The 21,159-nt window shown below is 40.7% G+C and overlaps 1 protein-coding gene across 6 annotated transcripts in view; it reads right to left on the minus strand.

Moving 5' to 3' along the window:
- afdna (afadin, adherens junction formation factor a) overlaps positions 1-21,159 on the minus strand; it is a 234,674-nt gene that overhangs the window by 116,657 nt on the left and 96,858 nt on the right. For all 6 annotated transcript variants that reach the window (XM_078556748.1, XM_078556746.1, XM_078556744.1 and 3 more), the window contains exons 9-11: positions 18,888-18,982; positions 16,329-16,588; positions 10,231-10,312 (exon numbers count right to left, since the gene is read on the minus strand). In XM_078556748.1, coding sequence (XP_078412874.1) covers positions 10,231-10,312; positions 16,329-16,588; positions 18,888-18,982 — 437 coding nt within the window. The remainder of the gene's footprint in view (positions 1-10,230; positions 10,313-16,328; positions 16,589-18,887; positions 18,983-21,159) is intronic.

The following is a 21,159-nucleotide window of genomic DNA, read 5'->3' on the forward strand; positions in this document are numbered from 1 at the left end:
ATTCTTACCTTCTCTTGATCTTTTCATTGAGAACTGTTGGCGTGACATTAGTCGTCTTAATTTCTCTGCTCCTTTCACCCGCTCTAACCTGTCTCTCTCTGAACTTGCTGCACTCCGTTCTCTCAGGTCCAACCCTGACACTGTCATCAAACCCGGTGACAAGGGTGGTGCTGTTGTTGTCTGGCGCACTGACCTCTACCTCGCAGCGGCTGAGCGTCAACTCGGAGACACTTCTTCCTACCTCTCCCTGGACCATGACCCTACCACTTAACATCAAGCCATTGTTTCCAGGACTGTTACTGACCTCATCTCCTCTGGAGATCTTCTTTCCACAGCTTCCAACCTCATAGTCTCCCAACCTCGGACGGCCCGCTTCTACCTCCTACCCAAAATCCACAAACAGGATTGTCCCGGCAGACCGATCGTGTCAGCCTGTTCCTGCCCCACGGAACTCATTTCTTGCTATCTTGACTCCATTCCATCTCCCCTTGTCCAGTCCCTTCCCACCTACATCCGTGATTCCTCTGACACCCTACATCATATCAACAATTTCCAGTTCCCTGGCCCCAACCACCTCCTCTTCACCATGGATGTCTAATCCCTCTACACCTCCGTCCCCCACCGGGATGGTCTGATGGCTCTCCGCTTCTTCCTCGAACAGAGGCCCGAACAATCCCCATCCACCACTACTCTCCTCCGGCTAGCTGAACTTGTTCTCACACTGAACAATTTCTCCTTAAACTCCTCTCACTTCCTCCAAATAAAAGGTGTGGTTATGGGTACCCGCATGGGCCCCAGCTATGCCTGTCTCTTTATGGGGTATGTGGAACATTCCTTGTTCCAGTCCTACTCCGGCCCCCTCCCACAACTCTTTCTCCGGTACAGCGATGATTACTTCGGTGCTGCTTCATGCTCTCGTCGGGACCTGGAAAAATTTATTAATTTTGCTTCCAATTTCCACCCCTCCATCATTTTCACATGGTCCATCTCTGACACTTCCCTTCCCTTCCTTGACACCACTGTCTCAATTTCTGGTGATAGACTGTCCTCCAATATCTATTACAAGCTACCTCGATTACAGCTCCTCACACCCCGCTTCCTGTAAGGACTCCATCCCATCCTCTCAGTTCCTTCGCCCCCGTCGCATCTGTTCTGATGATGCCACTTTCAAAAACAGTTCCTCTGACATGTCCTCCTTCTTCCTTAACCGAGGTTTTCCACACACGGTGGTTGACAGGGCCCTCAACCGTGTCCGGCCCATCTCCCGCGCATCCGCCGTCACACCTTCTTCTCCCTCCCAGAAACATGATAGGGTCCCCCTTGTCCTCACTTATCACCCCACCAGCCTCCGCATTCAAAGGATCATCCTCCGCCATTTCCGCCAACTCCAGCATGATGCCACCACCAAACACATCTTCCCTTCACCCCCCCCGGCGGCATTCCGCAGGGATTGTTCCCTCCGGGACACCCTGGTCCACTCCTCCATCACCTCCTACACCTCAACCCCCTCCCACGGCACCTTCCCATGCAACCGCAGAAGGTGCAACACCTGCCCCTTTACTTCCCCTCTCCTCAGCGTCCAAGGGCCCAAACACTCCTTTCAAGTGAAGCAGCATTTCACTTGCACTTCCCTCAACTTAGTCTACTGCATTCGTTGCTCCCAATGCGGTTTCCTCTACATTGGAGAGACCAAACGCAGACTGGGTGACCGCTTTGCACAACACCTTCGGTCTGTCCGCAAGCATTACCCAGACCTCCCTGTCGCTTGCCATTTCAACACCCAACCCTGCTCTCATGCCCACATGTCTGTCCTTGGCTTGCTGCATTGTTCCAGTGAAGCTCAACGCAAACTGGAGGAGCAGCACCTCATCTTCCGACTAGGCACTTTACAGCCTTCTGGACTGAATATTGAGTTCAACAATTTTAGATCATGAACTCTCTCCTCCATCCCCACCCCCTTTCCGATTTTTCCCCCTCCTTTTTGTTTTTTCCAATAATTTATATAGATTTTTCTTTTCCCACCTACTTCCATTATTTTTAAGTTTATTTCCATCCATTGTTTTATCTCTACCTTTTAGCCTATTTCGATCTCGCCCCACCCCCCCACCCCAAACTAGGGCTATCTGTACCTTGCTCGTCCTGCTTTCTACCCTTAATTAGCACATTCCTTTAGATAATATCACCACCTTCAACAACTCTTTGTCCTTTTGTCAGTGACGTCTTTTGGTTATCTCCACCTATCACTGGTCCTCTATGCAGTTCTTCTTGTGCCCCCCCCCCCCGCCTCCTTAAACCAACTTATATTTCACCTCTTTTCTATTTTTACTTAGTTCTGTTGAAGGGTTATTTGGACTCGAAACGTTAACTGTGCTCCTCTCCACAGATGCTGCCAGACCTGCTGAGTTTTTCCAGGTATTTTTGTTTTTGTTTTGGATTTCCAGCATCCGCAGTTTTTTGCTTTTATTAACACTTGGTACATTTCCAAGAACATAACAGCTGTCTATTCATACACAATTTGATTAGCTTTTCTTTAACACTCACAAATCAACTTTCTTTTAAAGATGCAACCCAAGAGACCTTTAATGGAGAACCTATTCCACACAATCATGTCCTGCGAGGAAAGGAGGAACATTTTTGTCAAAGGCACAAGTAAAGAAACTACAGTTGCAATCCACCAAGAATATGTATGAGAAGATCTGGGACCCTGGGTGTACTCTAGTTGATGACAAAAGCAGCTGAGGTAGTGCTGAAAGCTGAATCAAGGTCAAAAACAGATCTCAAGGACAACTACTTCCCAAGATCAGAAAGTAACTCAAGCAAGGAAGGTCACCTTAACTGCGCATGATAGAAATAACTTAGTACTCACCCCACTGCCCCTCCCCAAATCAAAGAACTAGTTATTTCTTCAATGATTTCTGGGTTCCCCCTTTCGGTAGCTAGCAGTCCATTCCATTTTTTTGTCAGCACATCAATAAGAACTGTCTACGAATTACCCTGAACCCTTTTAACCTGTGCCCTCCCTTGTCCTACAGTTAAGTTTTATTTAAAGAAATCGCCTGAATCTGTTTTTCCCATATACAGGTAAAACCGGCCTTGGGACGGAGGCCATAGAGGTTTCAGATCTGCCAGATTTCTGGTCGGGTGGTTCAGGGCAAGCGCCTAGCTGAATTGTCCAGTTAAGTTTTCTTTTATTTTGCTCAATTAAAATTGATGGATACCACATTCTAAACATGTCCTATTCTCAGACTGCTCCCATTTCTTGTACAGTTGGATTTAAGCTACTGTATTGTATCTTGCATGCTCTCAAAAAAGTCATTTCCTATCAAAGCTAAAGAACCCAAATTTATCGAATGACAAAGGTTATCCCGTCCTCTAATGCTAGGGGCTAGTTTTGTGGCACTTTAAGGTTTTCACCTCAAAATTTTAGTGGGTCTCTCATATCTCTGAAGGCCATGGGGGTGCAATCCTCAATCAAAGTACATAATTTAGGCTGGCACGTCAGTGCAATACTGAGCGAGGGCATTATCTTTTGGACATACAAGACAACAGACATGCACTATTCTATTTGAAGTTCCATTTTTATTTGTTTTACCATAACCCAGTAGTGCAAGGCAATCAAATTACCACTTAACCATCTATATTCCAAGGAATGCAAACCTAGTTTATGTAACATTTCCACATTCTATTAGTAAATTAGTATTAGAAAAAATAATGGCACTGAAGGCTGGCAAATCCCCAGGATGCATTGGTTTCCACACAGATTTTAAAGGAACTAGGTGAGGAAATAGCAGATATTTCAGCAGTAATAGTTCAGCACTCCCTGAATCAGGAATTGTCCCTTTAAATTAGAAAATAACACAATTGCATTTGCAATTTGAGAAAGCAGAGAGAGAGAAATCAAGAAATTATAGATCTGTTGATCTAACATCTGCTGTGGGGGAGTTTTGGAAACTACAATTAAGGGCAGAGTGGTTAAGCACTTGAGAAATTTTATCAGAGTATCAAAAAGGTAGGTCAGCACATCAATAATGAACCCAGCTGAATTTTTTGAGCAAGTAACTGAAGTTGTAGACTACTATGGATATAGTTTATATGGACTTCCGGAAAGCATTTTATAAGATTCTACCATAATAGGCTAATGGAACATTAACCTTAATAATTAGAGGGCTAGAATATAAAGGGGAAGTTTTTCTACAGCTGTATAAAGTCTGGTTACACATTTGGAATACAACGCACAATTATGGGCATTAAATCTTAGAAGAATTTGCCTTGGAAGGAGTGCAGCACAGATTCACCAGAATTGTATCAGGGCTTATATTATAGATTGGTTAGATTATAAGGCAATTTAATATAAACTAGGCTTGTATTCCTTGCAGAATAGATGGTTAAGAGATAATTTGATTGCTACTCATCACTGGGTTAAGATTTAACAAATATTCTTCCAGGTCTTCCCACACACCTCAGCAGAAAAAAAGCCTACTTATGTCCAACAAAAACAATGTATCACGGTGCTTCTAACAGTTTCTGTGTACAATCACATCTTTGTAAAAAAGCAAATCTGGTGAAAAACATCAAATTCTAAAGTTCCATTTATCTAATTAAAAGTTTAAGCATCTGTCACATGTGCATTGGACATGGCAAGTATCTGTATCAAATGGGGTCAGCCTTCACGCCAAGGCTGGCACCAAACTTCTACTTAACAAACCAAAGTACCCCAAAAGGTCACAGACATCACATCCCCTGCAACTGAGGTCTACCAAAAACTATCTGGCATACATCAGGAAATTTGTCTAATTTTGATGGGTGTGCAACAGTTTAATGATGAGATTCTAAAGCAACATCCGTTAAAACACAAATGCTGTTGATACTGCTCACTTTAAATTTAGAAAGGCTGAGCAGCAATATCCAGAATCTCTATTTTCCCAGGAAGAGCAACCACAGAAAAAGTTGAACTCCTTTAACCTACCTTCTAGTTTCTACCTACAAGATTGTAACCGTCTGCAACGCATTTAACCATCTGCAGTTTCTTTGAAGGTTTGTACCAAACTAAACAAAAGCTGTCAGGACTTGCAAATCTATTCTGAAGACTGAACATTATAAAATGCCAGACTCTGCAAACACAATGAAATTGATTCTCCAATTCTGACAGACAAGGCAACAAAAAAAAAACTGGTGAGATATCATGCCAAATGGAATTGAACAGCTATTTCAGTTCGATCTTAAGGGCATTTTGACAGTTTTTCAAGATAAAATAAGATTAACCAACAATCAGAATCTGCCTCTGGCCTAAAGCTGAGACTATCAATAAAACAAGCTTCTATTGGTGGAAACAACCTTTATGCACCTGATTATAACAGCGATACCAAGGCTTTCATACACGGGGCCACTCAGCTCCTGACCTCATCACAGCCTTGGTTCAAACATGGACAAGAGAGCTGAAATCCCTAGGTGAGGCGAGAGTGACTGCCCTTGATCCAGCAAGGGCTCATTTGACTGAGTGTGGCATCAAGGAGCCCTAGCAAAACTGGAGTCAATGGGAATCGGGGGAAAACTCTCCACTGGTTGGATTCATACCTAGCACAAAGGAAAATGTTTGTGGTTGCTGGAGGTCAGTAATCTCAGCTCCAGGACATCACTGCAGGGGTTCCTCTGGGTAGTGTCGTCGGCCCAACCATCTTCAGCTGCTTCACCAATGACCTTCCTTCCATCATAAGGTCAGAAGTGGGGATGTTCGCTGATGATTGCACAATGTGCAGCATCATTCGTGACTCCTCAGATACTGAAGCAGTCCATGCCCAAATGCAGCAAGACCTTCACAATATCCAGGCTTGGGCTGACAAGTGGCAAATAACTTTCGCACCACATAAGTGCCAGGCAATGACTATCTCCAACAAGAGAGAGAATCTAACCATTGCCCCATGGCGCTCAATGGCATTACCATCACTGAATCCCCCACTATCAACATCCTGGGGGTTACCATTGACCAGTTTAGAAACTGAACTGGACTAGCCATATAAATACTGTGGCTACAAGAGCAAGTCAGAGGCTAGGAATCGTGCGACAAGTAACTCACCTCCTGACTCCCCAAAGCCTGTCTACCATCTACAAAGGCACAAGTCAGGAGTGTGATGGGATACTCCCCACTTGCCTGGATGAGTGCAGCTCCCATAACACAAGAAGCTTGACACTGTCAAGGACAAAGCAGCCACTTGATTGGCACCACATTCACTCCTTCCACCACCGACGCACAATAGCAGCAGTGTGTACCATCTACAAGATGCACTGCAGGAAATCACCAAGGCTCCTTAGACAGCATCTTCCAAACCCACGACCACTACCATCTGGAAGGGCAAGGGCAGCAGATAGATGGGAACACCACCACCCGGAAGTTCCCTTTCAAGTCACTCACCATCCTGAGTTGGAAATATATCGCTGTTCCTTCACTGTCGCTGGGTCAAAATCCTGGAACTCCTTTCCTAACAGCACTATGGGTGTACCACACCACATGGACTGCAGCAGTTCAAGAAGGCAGCTCACCACCACCTTTCTCAAGGGCAACTAGTGATGGGCAATAAATGCTGGCCCAGCCTGCGAGGCTCACATCCCGTGAATGAATAAAATTTTTTTTTTAAATACCCTTGCAATAATAGTCCACTCTCAACATTTACAACAGCCTAACAGATGGAGCACACTTCCAATTTTGCTGAAGAGACCCAACACTTTGAAAATATTTTTACATTTTTCCAGATGTTGCCTGCCCATATTTCAGCAATATAGTTGCAAGGCCTCAACAAGTACATCTCCATAATAAAAACAGAAAATGCTGGAAATGCACAACAGGTCTGGTAGCATCTGTGGAGAAAGAAGCAGATCAGTGGACAGGCCTGTGGCATTTCATCAAAACTGGGAAACATTTGATATGTCATAGGTAAAAGCAAAATACTGCAGATGCTGGAAATCTGAAACAAAAACAATAATTGCTGGAAAAACTTAGCAGGTCTGACAGCATCTGTGGAGAGGAAGACAGTTAATGTTTCGAGTCCGTATGACTCTTCATCAGGACAGATTTGATGCGTCATGTTTTGGGTAAGTGAAACAGTGGAGGATTGGAAGAACTAAAGGGAAAATCTGGGATGGAGTGCAGGAGAGCTTAAATGACAGAGGTTTTTATGGTGCAAGGCCAAAGGACAGTAATAGGACAAACAAAGAAACAAAGTGTCTGTCTAGAGGAGGTGTGAATGGCAGGGTCACAAATAGCTGCCATCCAACTCAAAATAGAGGAAATAAGAGACAAACCAGAGAAAAAAAAGCAAAAAAAAAACCACAATGGAGGCAATGGTTACATTCTAAAATTGCTGAATTCAATGTTAAGCCCAGGGGCTGCAAAGTGCCCAGTCGAAAGAAGTGGTCTGATTCCTTGAGCTTATACTGAGCTTCATTGGAAAAGTGAAACAGGCCAAAAACAAAATGGTCAAAGTAGGAGCAAGGTGTAGAATTAAATGACAGGCAACTAGGGGTTTGGGGTCATACTTGTGGACTGAATGGAGGTGTTCTACAAAGTAGTCACTCGGTCTGTGTTTAGTCTCCCAATGTAGATGGAACCACACCATGAGCAGTGAATACAGCACGTCAAATTAAAAACGTACAAGCAAATTGCTGTTTCACCTGGAAGGAGTGTAGAGGCCCTAGACGGTGAGAATGGAGTAGGTAAAAGGGCAGGTGTTGTATCTCCTATGCTTCCATGGGAAGGTGCCATAGGCAGAGATTTTGGGAAGGAAGTAGAAGCAGGTTGAATGGGGTTGGGAAACTATAAAGTTGGAAACCATGGAAGGAAGGTCACCAGTGGATACAAGATCAGTGACAATCCTGGACACAATGGTAGGGTCATGGTCCATGAGGAGGTAGGAAGAAGTGTCAGGCAGCTGGCAATTGGCCTCTGCTGGGTGGAGATCAATATGTAGACAACAATGCTACCCTTATCAGCAGGTTCGATGACAATGTTGAGCTGGGAGCAGAGAGAGAAAAAGAGAGCTGCAAGCTCAGACGGAGGTAGGTTAAGTAAATGTGGGGAGCAGAGAAATTGAGATGGCCAATGTCATGCCAGCAGCTCTCAATGTAAAGACCAAGAGAGGGTAAGAGACCAGAAGGAGGCGTCCAGGTGGAGGAAGAATACTGGGGACAGGCAAAAAGGTCCGCTGTGAGAGACAACTCCTAGTTAAATAGTGGGCGTGGAGGTGAAAATGGCAGAAGAAGAGCACATCTCCATGTTCTTCTGGGACGGGAAGGTGTCCAATGTTTTCACTGTAGAAGCTTCAATTCCCTGAACAAGACAGAAAGCTACATCTTCTAAACCTCAAACACTATTGGATTTTTGTGCCTGTAAGGAATGACAGCATAGAGCAGGGTGCCTTAGAAAACCTCTGCTTGGGTTTGGAAGCAAGGTCCGTAGCTGTCTTCGTAGCTACCCCCAAACAGTCTTCCCTTTAGACTCCAAAAAAGTGTCCTTCTGGACTCTGAAAACACCTGCAGATCTGTAATGTTAAAGATCAAAGAGAAGCATGCATCACATCCACAGTGCGATTTTATCCACTGCTACAGTGTACCAACAATCTTCCAAGGGTTTGTTGTAAAGATTTTAGAACATGGCACAAATAGATCAGACTGCCAACAAGATCAGGCCCGATGTCAACCTGGCCTATTCTGAAATATGGCAGGGATGGCCACTTCAGCGTGCATGCAAAAGATTGCTTTTAGACTTTGCTGGCTTAAGCTTTACACCATGGCTTCTATAGTTGAGGTTACCTGTACCAAGTACAGGTGTAGACTTTCTTTGCTTAGATGCAAAATAAACAACTGCAGAGACCCTGAGAAATAAGTGAAATAACTTAGGCTATAAACTAAAAATGAACAATACATTGTTGCAATTGGGCAGCATATTATTCACATTAGCTTAGGAACTGTGTTGAATAGAGGGAGAAACAGAAGTCACTGAAGCACGATTTTGCATAGATAATCGAATGATTCAGTAGACCAGCCTTATTTGTAGAATGCCTTAGTTACTTGATTTATCCAATCCTATTGATTTTTCTCATTTTGGAAGCAGCAGAGAGCAAAATTGGAGGCTCATATATTCAATGCTCATTCTGAACTTGGTACACCATAGAGGAGTCCACAATAACCTAGGAACAATTTTTGTTTACAGGATTTGGCAGGGCACATAGACCCAGCTAAAACTCAAGGAAAAATTATGTTCAAAGAAATCTGACTAGGGGGTCATTACAAAATCTCAGAAAAGCATCCCCAACATGAAGTTTGATTTCTCCATTTTCAACATCTATCCTATAACCTGCTAAGTGAAACTAACCAAATTTGTGTCAAATAGTCAACATTAGGAATTGTAGGTTATATCCATTACTTTCGGGCATGAGAATTGCAAAAATAGGTGAATAAATAGGAGTTTCATTAGAGGGAGGAAGTTGAGTAAAAAGATTTTCCAAGAGGTCCTTCTAAGCCACTGAAATTTTGACTTTTCTTTTGTCATGCTAGTAATATTGCATCTCTAACATTTATCAGCCCACTTCAAGAGACTGTAGGTAATGGAGTTCATGTTTGAACACATTGTTCACCCTGAAAACCACAGACAAAAATTCCTTACGACTCAATTTCCACCCCCCACCATGAGAATATTTTAAGTGGGCATAACTTGCTTCAACAAATGTGGATGTACACTCACTATTTATTTTTTTTAAAACAATTCCCCATCTTCCACCTGTGACAAATCCTCAAGTATTCTTGCATCTTCCCGTTTATTATTTGATTTTGCTGTCCCTTGTACTCTTTGCCCTTAACTGCAGCTTTACTTTGAATCTCCAAGTGCTCCAACAGCATTTGATTCTTGTCAACTCAATGCCTGTCCCTCTATGGGAAGGGCTGAAGGAAAAAATGGTTATAAAGAAACTAGCACAGAAGTTTAAAATAGCTCAAAAATATAATATGAATATAATCAATGTAGACTGCCCAATCGAAAAACAGCTTTAGCAAAAGTTCATCATCACAATCCATAGGTTAAAGCTAGCTTAGAGCCCAGCTTACACTATATAAGGGTTAACACTGACAGAACACTTGAATGAATGAATTTTAAGTATTTTGCTCATTATTCACTTTCACAACAGTACAATTCAATTGCACCCAATTTCCTACAACACCTCAAAGCAGAAAGAAAAAATTTACTTTGCTTGTTGTTAATGGTACACCGCTGTGAATGTCTCCGTCGAGATCAAATGTTGTTTCTTGGACACTTCGGGACCCTTGCCTGTAAATCACAATAATTGATTTTTTAAAATAAACATCCTTCAAATTTATTTTCTAATTAAACATTTTTCAAAATACACTACATTGAAATTTATTCCAGACAAATCACAACTGCAAGATTGGGACAGAACAAAGGGCAGAATTAAATAGGCTTTTACAAAATGTTTCCAATTTCATAGCTTTGTTAGAGACTTATTTCATTATATTTAGTAATTTACCAACATTAAAATTGCAAAGAAAATCAAAGAGATGGACAGATTCCAATAACTGCATCCATTTGTTTCCAACTTCCACCTCACTTTGCATCTTTATTTTCCTTTTTTTACTTTCCCCAGAACCTGCTTTTTGAGAATTAAATTTTACTGAAAAGGATCTCCTATCCTTGATTTTAATAAAACTACGGTTACTGGCCAAACACAAGAGGAACAAGACAAGAAAGGAGTGATAAGTCATTAGAACAACTAATTTTCTTTCTTTCCCCCTCCCTGAAATTCATTTTCGCCTCACTTGTTCTTTTTCAATCTAAGTTTAAATATGAACTTATACGTCAAAGGAAATGCTTCTCTACAGCAAAAATGTACAAATGGTAGAGCTCTTGGTCATTTGATTACCTCATGCTGCCAAAAGAAAATTGCCAAGGCTTCCACTTCACAACTTTCCATAGCATAGCTGAGATGAGCAGCTCACCCTAGTGAGGTACTCGGACAGACTTTTGCCTCACCTTTGCAACTTGCAATCTGTTGCAGCATACTGATCTCAAATGCAAGTGGGGAGAAAGTTAATTCTGTATATTGCTTGTCAGTCTAAAATTCCTGGTTAATCCTTACTTTAGCACATTAGTAACTGCATATTACTTTGTGCCACGTATGGAGCAAAGTGTAGTAGATTCTTCTCAGGACAAGAAATATAAGATAGTCACCAATAAATCCAATAGGGAATTCGGGATAAACTTATTTACCCAAAGAGTGGTAAGAATACAGAACTTGCTACCGTGAGTTGTAGTTGAGGTGAAGAGCAAAGATGGATTTAAGGGAAAGCTAGATAAGCATGAGGAAGGAAGGAACAGAAGGATAAGCAGATAGGGTTAGATGAAGAGGGGTGGGAAGAGGAGTATAAATGTTGGCATTGACCAGATGGGTCAGTTGGGCCATTCTGTGCTGTTGTTATAATCCCAATTGATATTACTACCGGACAAGCCAGATCTCAGGGTAGAACCCAACTTGATAGATCCTAACTCTTATTATTTGTTCAGAAATATGGAGGGTGGCACTGAAGAGAGTCACAGGAGTCAGCTGATGAACTTTTAACAAAAGAATAAAACATTTATTAAACAATAAAAGATGAACTATATTACAATACTCATTCACCCACAGCTACACCTTTACAGATATATACAGATTTGTAAGGATAACACAAGTTACAAAAGCTATCTTTTACTCTAATGTTCACAGTAAGTACACAGTCCATGTAAACCAATAGGTGACATGTGGTCAGGCACACCACACTCTGAAACCAAGTGACAGATGCCACCCCAAACAGATGCTATGGATCTCTCCTCCCCCCACAGATGCTTGTCACATCATGAGCCAATCGGTCTCACTGAACTTGGTTTTCACACGAGGGTTTCCAATCTCCATTCTTGAAGAACTAGCTTTGGAATCTTCTCCCAAATGACACTTTCCCTCAGATGCCTTCCACAAGGGTCCACCCTCCAGGGTTTCAAACCCTCCTTCCGATGTTCCTCTCCTCTGGATTGTCACGTGCATTCAAGCTTCCATCTATGGACTCTTTCAGATACTCAGCCGTGCCAATAGAACACCACTGCTTCACATGTCCATAGTAAACAGTCACCAATCTTTGGCTGTCTGCTTGGATCTTCTGGCTTCTCGCAAGCCTATTCTGCTTTAAGACTCCATTCTGCAGCTTTCTCCCTTTGAGGAGCAGAGAGGAAGGCTCCAAACTGACTTTCAATTCCACTGAACAGGATCTTGTTCAAATTCCTGTTCCTTTCCTTTGACTAGGTGGTTTTCTTGGGGCCCCTCCTTTCTGTCTCACTCTTTGGCTTTGGACCTTTTTGTTCTTTTGAGAAATCTGCTCTCTCTGCAGTTCCATTGCTGTGTCCAACTTCTCCTGGCTCCTGGTTTCAACTGAACTAAAAATTCCTGTTCTGTCTCTTTGTGTCTGTGGACCTTCTGTTGCTAGGCAACAGCACAGTTTTTTCTACCTTGAGTTTGTTTCAACTTCCCTTCAAGAGTCGTAAAACCTCATTAAAATGCAGGCATCTATTAAAGTGAAACTAAAACTCAACTTCCCCCTTAACACTAATACAGAAACACAAATGAAACTTAAAGCTAAAACTCATTCCCAACACCCATAAATACAAATATAACTTACTTAAATTATCTCTAGTTCCTAACATTGTAAATTGTAGAAGTTTTTTTGGGGGTAATTATGAGCTGTTTTTAGCTATTCACAATAACTTCCATCTAGTCTTCGAACAACATCTCATTATAATGGTGTATTTTTATTGCTTAGGTTTGACATCCATGCATAACAGTACAGAAGGTGCATAGCAGTAGTCCAGCTATCAGTGCACCAGTTGTAGTGGGAAGATATACCTCTTTTGAAGAACTCATAACAGTTAAACACCCAATTTGAAAGGGATACTTAGCTTTTCTATCCTTAAAATCTTTTTTTCTGGAGAATTTCTATTATAATTTTTTTTTCCAGGTTGGTGGTCTGCAATTTGCTCAGTTTTACAAGACCATCCCAAATTCTTCTAGTAATTGATCTGAAAATCTGGTCTGGAGATGCACTAGTATTACCTTTGTTGCATGTATCATACATTACAAAGTTCCAGACCAAATAAGTGAGAAACAGCAGCACTGGTCTACCCTGTTAACAAATTCTGAATAAAGTTTCAACTGCTAATGAGTCTCCAGGTAAACGATGAGAGGTGGTGGTGAGAGTGTTTTATTTATGGTGTTCATAGTGGGGAATCATAATTGATGCCAGTGGGATTAAGAATTTGGAGGGCAATGTTTGAACATGAAGGCCCAAGTCTCGTGGATGACTGCAACATTATGGGTTTAGGTTGTTCTGGACTGATGGGTACATTGACTAGTTAGTGTTACTGTAGCTAATGAGTGCCAGCAGTGCTGGAGGGAAATTGTGATACAAGCCCTTCCTGCCTATGGGCTTCTGAATCAAACATTTAAGCCACTTTAAAGGAGAAAATACACTGGTGTTGAGTAAGCGAAAAGATTTGAATCAGATGGAGTTCAAGTGATTTACAGTAAAAAAATAATTTTCAATCCTGTCAAAAGCAACAGGATAAGGAAAGGATAAGAAACAGAGGATGCCACCTGGTGTGTTGAAGTATAGTAATGACAGGTTCATTCCAATCAGGTCCTGTAACAGAAAACCTATGGGTGCAGGTGCACTGCCTTAAAATTGACTAAATATTGTCTATGGTGTTTTTTAAATTCTTTCGCAGGATGCAAGTGTTGCTGTCTAGGTCAGCATTTATTGCTCTTCCCTAATTGCCCTTAAGAAGGTGGCGGTGAGATACCTTCTTAAACTGCTGCAGTCTGATGTAGGTAAGTCCACAGTGCCATTACGGAGTTCCAGGATTTTGACCCAGCAAAAGTGAAGGAATGGCGATATAGTTCCAAGTCAGGACGGTGTGTGGCTTAGAGGGGACCTTGCAGGTGCTGGTGTTCCCATGCAAGTTGCTGCAGTGCATCTTGTAGATGGTACACACTGCTGCCACTGTGCATCAGTGGTGGAAGGGTGAATGTTGAAGGTGGTGGATGGGGTGCCAATCAAGCAGGCTGTGTCCTGGATGGTTTTGAGCTTCTTGAGTGTTGCTGGTGCTGTACTCATCAAGGCAAGTGGAGAGTATTCCAACATACTCCTGACTTGTGCCTTATAGATGGTGGACATGCTTTAGGGAGTCAGAAGGTGAGTTACTCTCTATAGAATTCCCCATCTCTGACCTGCTCTTGTAGCCACAGTATTTATATGGCTAGTTCAGTTTAGTTTCTGCTCAATGGTAACCTCAAGGATGTTGAGATTGGGGGGATTCATTGATGGCAATGCCATTGAATATCATGGGGAGATGGTGGGTTATCTCTTGTTGGAGATGGTCATTGCCTGGCACTTGTGTGGCACAAATGTTATTTGCCACTTATCAGCCCAAACCTGAATGTTGTCCAGGTCTTGCTGCATATGGACATAGACTGCTTCATTATCCGAGTTGTCGCGAATGGTGTTGCATATTGTGTAATCATCAGCAAACATCCCCACTTCTGACATTATGATGGGCGGAAGGTCACTGATGAAACAGCTTAAGATTGTTGGACCTAGGACACTAGCCTGAGGAACTCCTGCAGTGATGTCCTGGAACTTTGATGACTGACCTCCAATAGCCACAATCATCTTCCTTTCTGCTAGGTATGATTCCAACCGGTGAAGAACTTTCCCCCGATTCTCTTCAACTCCAGTTTTGCTAGAGCTCCTTGATGCCACACTCGGTCAAATGTGGCCTTGGCTCACAGGGCTGTTCTCTCACCTCACCTCTGGAGTTCAGCTCTTTTGTCCATGTTTGGACTAAGGCGGTAATGAGGTCAGGAGCTGAGTGGCCCTGGCAGAACCCAAACTGAGCATCAGTGAGCAGTCTATTGCTGAGCAAGTGCCACTTAATAACACTGTCGACGACACTTTCCATCACCTTGCTGATGGTCGAGAGTAGACTGGGAGTGGTAATTGGCCGGGTTGGATCTGTCCTGCTTTTTGTGTACAATTTTCCACATTGCCAGGCAGATGCCAATGTTGTAGCTGTACTGGAACAGCTTGGCTAAGGGTGCAGCTAGTTCCGGAACACAAGTCTTCAATGCTTGAAGTTTTTCATGCATGATTTAAGCAATGCCAGTGCTCAGGAGGTAAAATATCCCATTACATGATTTTGAAGCAGAGGAGAGTTAACATGTATCCTGGTCAAGAATTATCCCTCAATCAACAGCACTAAATAAACAGATTATTTGGCCATTATCACATTATGTGGGAGCTTGCTGTGTGCAAACTGGCACATTTCAACAGTCACTATATTTCAAAAGGACCTCATTAGCAATAAAGCGCCTCAGGATATCCTGAGGTTGTGAAAGGTGTTATATAAATGCAAGTCTTTCTTTTCTTTTTTTTCTCTTCCTCAATATTATTTTGTGTAAGGGATGTGCATTCAATGAGAGAAACAACTGGCATTCACTGCTGTTTTATGGTTTCATTCAAATTTACCTATGCCCACTTTCAGATCTGTTGAATGACAGTACACTCTCTGAAAGGAGTGCTGACATGATGACAATCTATCTTTTGAAAGGTTCTTCACTAGGTTGGTTTTAAAGGAGATTGTTTCAAAACTGCTTCAAGACCAAGATCAGAAAGTGCAAAATCTTTTGAAGGCTCAGCTTGCCCCTGCAACTGAACCAAAATGTGAAATTGATAGGGTTCCCTGTAGGTTAAGCAGGCCATCTTCCCTCAACAATCAAGAGCCTCAGTCAGGCCAGACAGCCTTTTCACATGCTGATATCATGCTTCAGAGATGCAGGATAAACCCTTCAAATTTCGAGAGAGGATTTAGGAGACTGGCTGGCATTTTGAGTACTGTTTGCAGCAAGACCAGAAGAAATGTTATCTCTTTTAACTTAGAAACCTGAAAATTGAGAGAAACTTAAAAGAAATGCAGCAAGCTATCTTTCTAAATAGTTGCCATAATGGAAAAAACATTCAATATTCAGAAATAATATGCCTCTTATATGGTGCAAGGAGAATGCCAGGTCACAGTTGTTCAATATTTCTTGAAAGACTTGCCAATCTATTGGCATCTTGTGTTTTCCTCAATCACATTTAGATGTGAAATTCTAATGCAACATCATTAAAACCTTTTGTTTTTAAATATCCCAAACTAAAACTAGTCTACACAGCACAGATCAAACATTCTAACCATAAAAATAACTTACCCAGATTTAATTCTCTGGCCCTTGACCATAGGTCCTACATCCATGGGTTTCTTGCTCATATGATTCTGAGTAGGATCCACAAACTTGAACACATGTGATGACCCAAATTGTATGTTCATGCCACTTTGCAACATGATGGTCTCAGTAATGTGCTGGCCATCAACATATGTTTCAGCATCAAAGCTGCGAGGGGTAACTGTTACTATACCATCCATGTTAGTAAGATCGCAATGATGAGGTTGAATTCCTGGACCAAAAAGCTACAAAACCAAATAAAGATTTTAAGCAAACCATAAAAATTCAATTTAAAACTGTACTATGTCTTAATGGAAGTGCTAGGTTCACAATCCACTAGTTTCTTTTTTAAAAAATTTGCAAAATCAGTTAAATTTTTGACAACTTTCTACTGGGAATTTTTATTCTTCTGAAATGTATTCTCATTTGTAGATCATTTGTACATAGCACAACATTTTGAAAACAGCTACCAGCAATTACCAGTTATAGAAATGCATCAGTTTTGAAGAAAAAGCTAGAGTATTCAGTTACAAGCAATAGGTTTAAAAAGCAAAAGACTATGGTTGCTGGAAATCCGAAATAAAAAGAAAACGTTAAGAAATGCTTGGCAGGTAAGGCAGCATACATGGAGAGAGGAAACAGAGTTAACATTTCACGACGATGATCTTTCATCAGAATTAACAGGTTTTAAACAAGTACAAAGGCAGGGAATGAAGGTGGCAGAGGGGTTGGGTGGTAGTGGAGGACCAGGAACAGTAAGAAGAAAAGGAAAGGTGTGTGATGGGGGAAGGACAAAAGAGTAATGGCACAAGTAAAGAAACAAAGGATGGGTCTACAGGATGTGTAAATGGAACAGTCGTGGTCTGAAAAAAGTGGGCACAGACATTATCTAAACTTGTTGAATTCACTCAAGTTTAGAAGGCTGTAAAGTGCCTAATGGAAAGATGAGGGTCTGTTCCTCAAGCTTCATCAGGACAGTGTAGGAGGCAGAGAATAGAGAGGTCAGAGTGGGATTGCGATATAAAATTATAATGACAGGCAACTGGAAGGTCAGGGTTTTTCTTGTGGACTGTAGTCAAACAATGAGCTACTCATTTTTAGAAAAATGTAATACACACAATCATATGTGGTGCAAAACTTTTTTTTTCCTGTTCAGATTCTGGTTTCAGTTAGTCTACACCAATAAAAGGAGTGCTAAAAGAATCCAGGCATGGAAAAGACAAATTTTGCTGACAACTATATGGAACCCTTCACATATCCTTTTGAAGCGCCAAATACGCCAAAAGAGGCATCAAAGCCAATTCTCTTGCTTAACTGTTGTATGGGTGCTTACTTGAGAAATTCAAAGGTTGCCTGAGGAACGCTTCTCTGAAAAGTAATCCAACACGATCAAGAAAATAGTAACTGGGTAGGACATTTATGGGATAACACTGCACCACATTTTTACTTGCAAAGCCAAAAAAAAAGCTTTGCTCTCAACTAAATCAAAATTGCAATACTGTATTTCAAAGCCTGTCATCTTGTCTGAAAAGTGCATTGAACGTTTTACCTCTAACACAATTCAGTTTACAATGTGCTTTTCTACAATAGTAGCTTCTGGCATTACTGAGGTTCTTGCTCATTTCTCATTTGCTACCGTTTATTTGTGCAGAGAATATAGTACACTTTCTTGTTTTTCTCCCTCATTCCAAAGGAATGCTCCGGTTTGAACTAGCAACAGCCATTAGAAATATGCCTTTTAAATGATACAAGGGGAAGCTAGAGTACTAAATGACATTGTCACATCATCAGCTTAAATCGCTGATTAAACCTTCTGTTTTCTAGTGGTAAGCAGAGCATGTGAACAGGTGAACCATGTAGAAGACCATGCTCTTTGAAGCACTCTGCTATAGCATGTTTTTAGAATGGGGGCTGTTTCACTTTTAAACTGAACTCTATGCAATGCCAGATCTGAATTCCTGCTATAGATTCTAGATGTTGGGGAAAGTACTGCATTCCCTGTTATTGAAATAGTTAACTTGACCGTCACAAAAAAATCCATAAAATGTAAATCCAAAAGTCTATAAACTTTCTGCATTTAGCAAATTATAACACAAATAAGAAAAGCAGGAGCATACAAATGCACAGGATCAAAATCTCTATGGAACTTCATCTGTTTGGACCCATCCACTACTACCTCTCAAATCATCCAGTCCTTGAATATTTAAGCTCACTCTTAAATTTTTCCCCACAGTCTCCGCGGTTTCACTGGGCAGTAGGATCCAAACATTGATAAAGTGCCATATAATTGGCTTGCCAGAAAAGTTGAAGCCCATGAAATAAAAGGGACAGTGGCAGCATGGAGTGACAGGAAACAGCAGTGTGAACAGGTGGTCTTTGGACTGAATGAAGATATCAGTGGGGCTCCCAGTGGTGAATAATAGGACCATAGCTTTTCCTGATACATATTAATGACCCAGATTTAATTTCAAAATTTTCAAATGCCGTTCACAGTTTTTCCTTTAGCTACTTCTGATTAGAAGGCTACACAAAACTCATTTTTACCTGTATGGAGTTCTCATCTGATTTTTCAGTGCCAACATCCGTTACATTCAGTTGTAAACGATACAGTTTTGGTTTATCTCTGGAATCTGAACCATCTGCAACATTTTTAAACATACAGCTTAGCCTGTTATGCAGTTTAGTCTGATTTATTTCAATTGCCGTACTCATTTCTATTTGTGTTAACATCTTGCATTTGTTGTCAATTTGGTACATGAGCCCATAAAAAGCTAAGGAAGATATAAACTGTAGAAAGTTAGTTACTGGATTCAGGTTTGGAGTTTCAACAGCTTCAGTGTCCCTGTTTGTTTTGTGAAAGTGTAATCACATTAGGCTAGGATAAACATTTGATGCAAAGTTCTTGTTGCAGGTTTAAACTGGAATGCCAGTAAATGCAAACAAAGCGGCAAGAGAAGCTGTTCATTCTAATATTAACAGGATCTTGTTCCTCGTCTCCAATGGCTGAAACCAAGTACAACTGCCTAGATTTAAAAACAATACTCACCTGGTTTAGTTCTTCCAGTTACAAAATTAATGTTTGGAAATTAACTTTCATTCCATAAGGCAAATATACTTTAACTGAGAAACTGTTCAGATGCTACACAAAAATTATAATGCTGTTTTATCTGTTCAAGCTAAACCATAATCTGCAGCTAAAGAAGTTCAGACAGCCATATTTGACCCACCACAGTTCTAAAAGGCAGTTTTGTACATTATATTAGCAATTTTGTTGCTCAACAAAACTATGATTATTAGTTCAGATTTATTTAAATGTTGCTTTTCTATAGATTAAAGGGTACTTTTAGTTTGTTTCACATAAAATAAGCGAGGTGAAGTACACAAAAAGCCATTTCAAGAGAATTGCTAATTTTCTTTAATCTCCATAAAACAAATTTATGCCTTTTGATTTTCAATATTGGTAGAGCATATAATTTTCTTTAAAAAATAAGTGGGAGCTCTCCTATACAAGGCATATTTAGTCGAGTCAACAAAAACAAAAGTTATGCACTTATTTCTCAATGTGCCTGCACTGAAATATCTATGAATATTTGCATTACATAGGACTTTCCCTACATGGTGCAATCACTCATGTTGCTCTTCTTCACATTTATCCAAGTCTAGTTGGATTAAAGGTATTTTAAACTTATCCCTAAAGCATCAAGGGCCAGCTCACCTCCCAATCTACCTTCAGCTGTCAAATAGAATAGTCCACTGCCCCAAAGGACAATTAAAGTTGTTTCGAGTAGTCAGGAAATCTGAATAGATCTGTAAACTAAACTTGTGTAATGTTTAAACATGTGGCCTCTAATTAATTGGTGCATAAAAGAGAAGGATGCATTGTTTTATGCACTGGGAAAAATTATTTGTATGTGCAATTTTTTTTAAACAACTCCTAGTCACTGCTTGAGCATCAAAAGTAACAGGATGTAATTCAAATTACAAAGACACATTGGGCAGTCCATTAAAAAAAGTCTACAATTGAATACTATATTTCTGGAATTTAGCCAAATAAAAAAAAGAACTAATCCTAAAAGAATTGCTATCAAAAACACTTCAAAGTTCAGTAATTGGCATTTTTTTTTCAATAGTAATAACATGGCACCATTTACTCCATCTTGAACTTTGATCACTAGTTTTTATCTACAGAATGCCCTGTAACTGTTGACAATTACTTCATTTAAACAGTCCACTGCAAATGTTTCAGCATAAAGCAATATGGAAATTACCTTCCACTGCACTTAAATCTACCTTTCAGGTCTATTCCACATAACTTGGAAAGCACAGGCTAAGTAGTACATTTTCAGAAAGCAGATAGACCTGCCAGGCTTCCAAGTACCTAGGCATGAGGCTGACACTTTAGAGAGTGAACAGTGAGGCATTATTGACAGGTCATTGGTTTACAGCGACTGAATAAACCAAATTCCATTATAATACAGCATTCTGGATTTTCTTTCAAACTGGTGTTCTAGGATTGCATTCTGAAATTCTATGCATTGATAATTAAGACCATTGATTTCTTTGTAGCTAAAACAAATTTCCTTTTTTTTTCAAAGAAAGTTATCTGGAATTTACACCAGTATTTTGAGATTGTATTTATAATTGTCTATTTTTCTGAGCAAATGACTAACCACCCATCTTAATTCATAACTAGTGAGACAAATGTGATCAATCACAAACAAAATCTTTCAACATCAACTGTACACTAATATTCTAAATTTTCTAGACTAATTCGTTAGATTCAACATGAAAACTGTTGACAAAAAATTGCCAAACT

The sequence above is a fragment of the Cetorhinus maximus genome, chromosome 14 (assembly GCF_964194155.1).
Source record: "Cetorhinus maximus chromosome 14, sCetMax3.hap1.1, whole genome shotgun sequence".
NCBI classification, from domain to species: domain Eukaryota; kingdom Metazoa; phylum Chordata; class Chondrichthyes; order Lamniformes; family Cetorhinidae; genus Cetorhinus; species Cetorhinus maximus.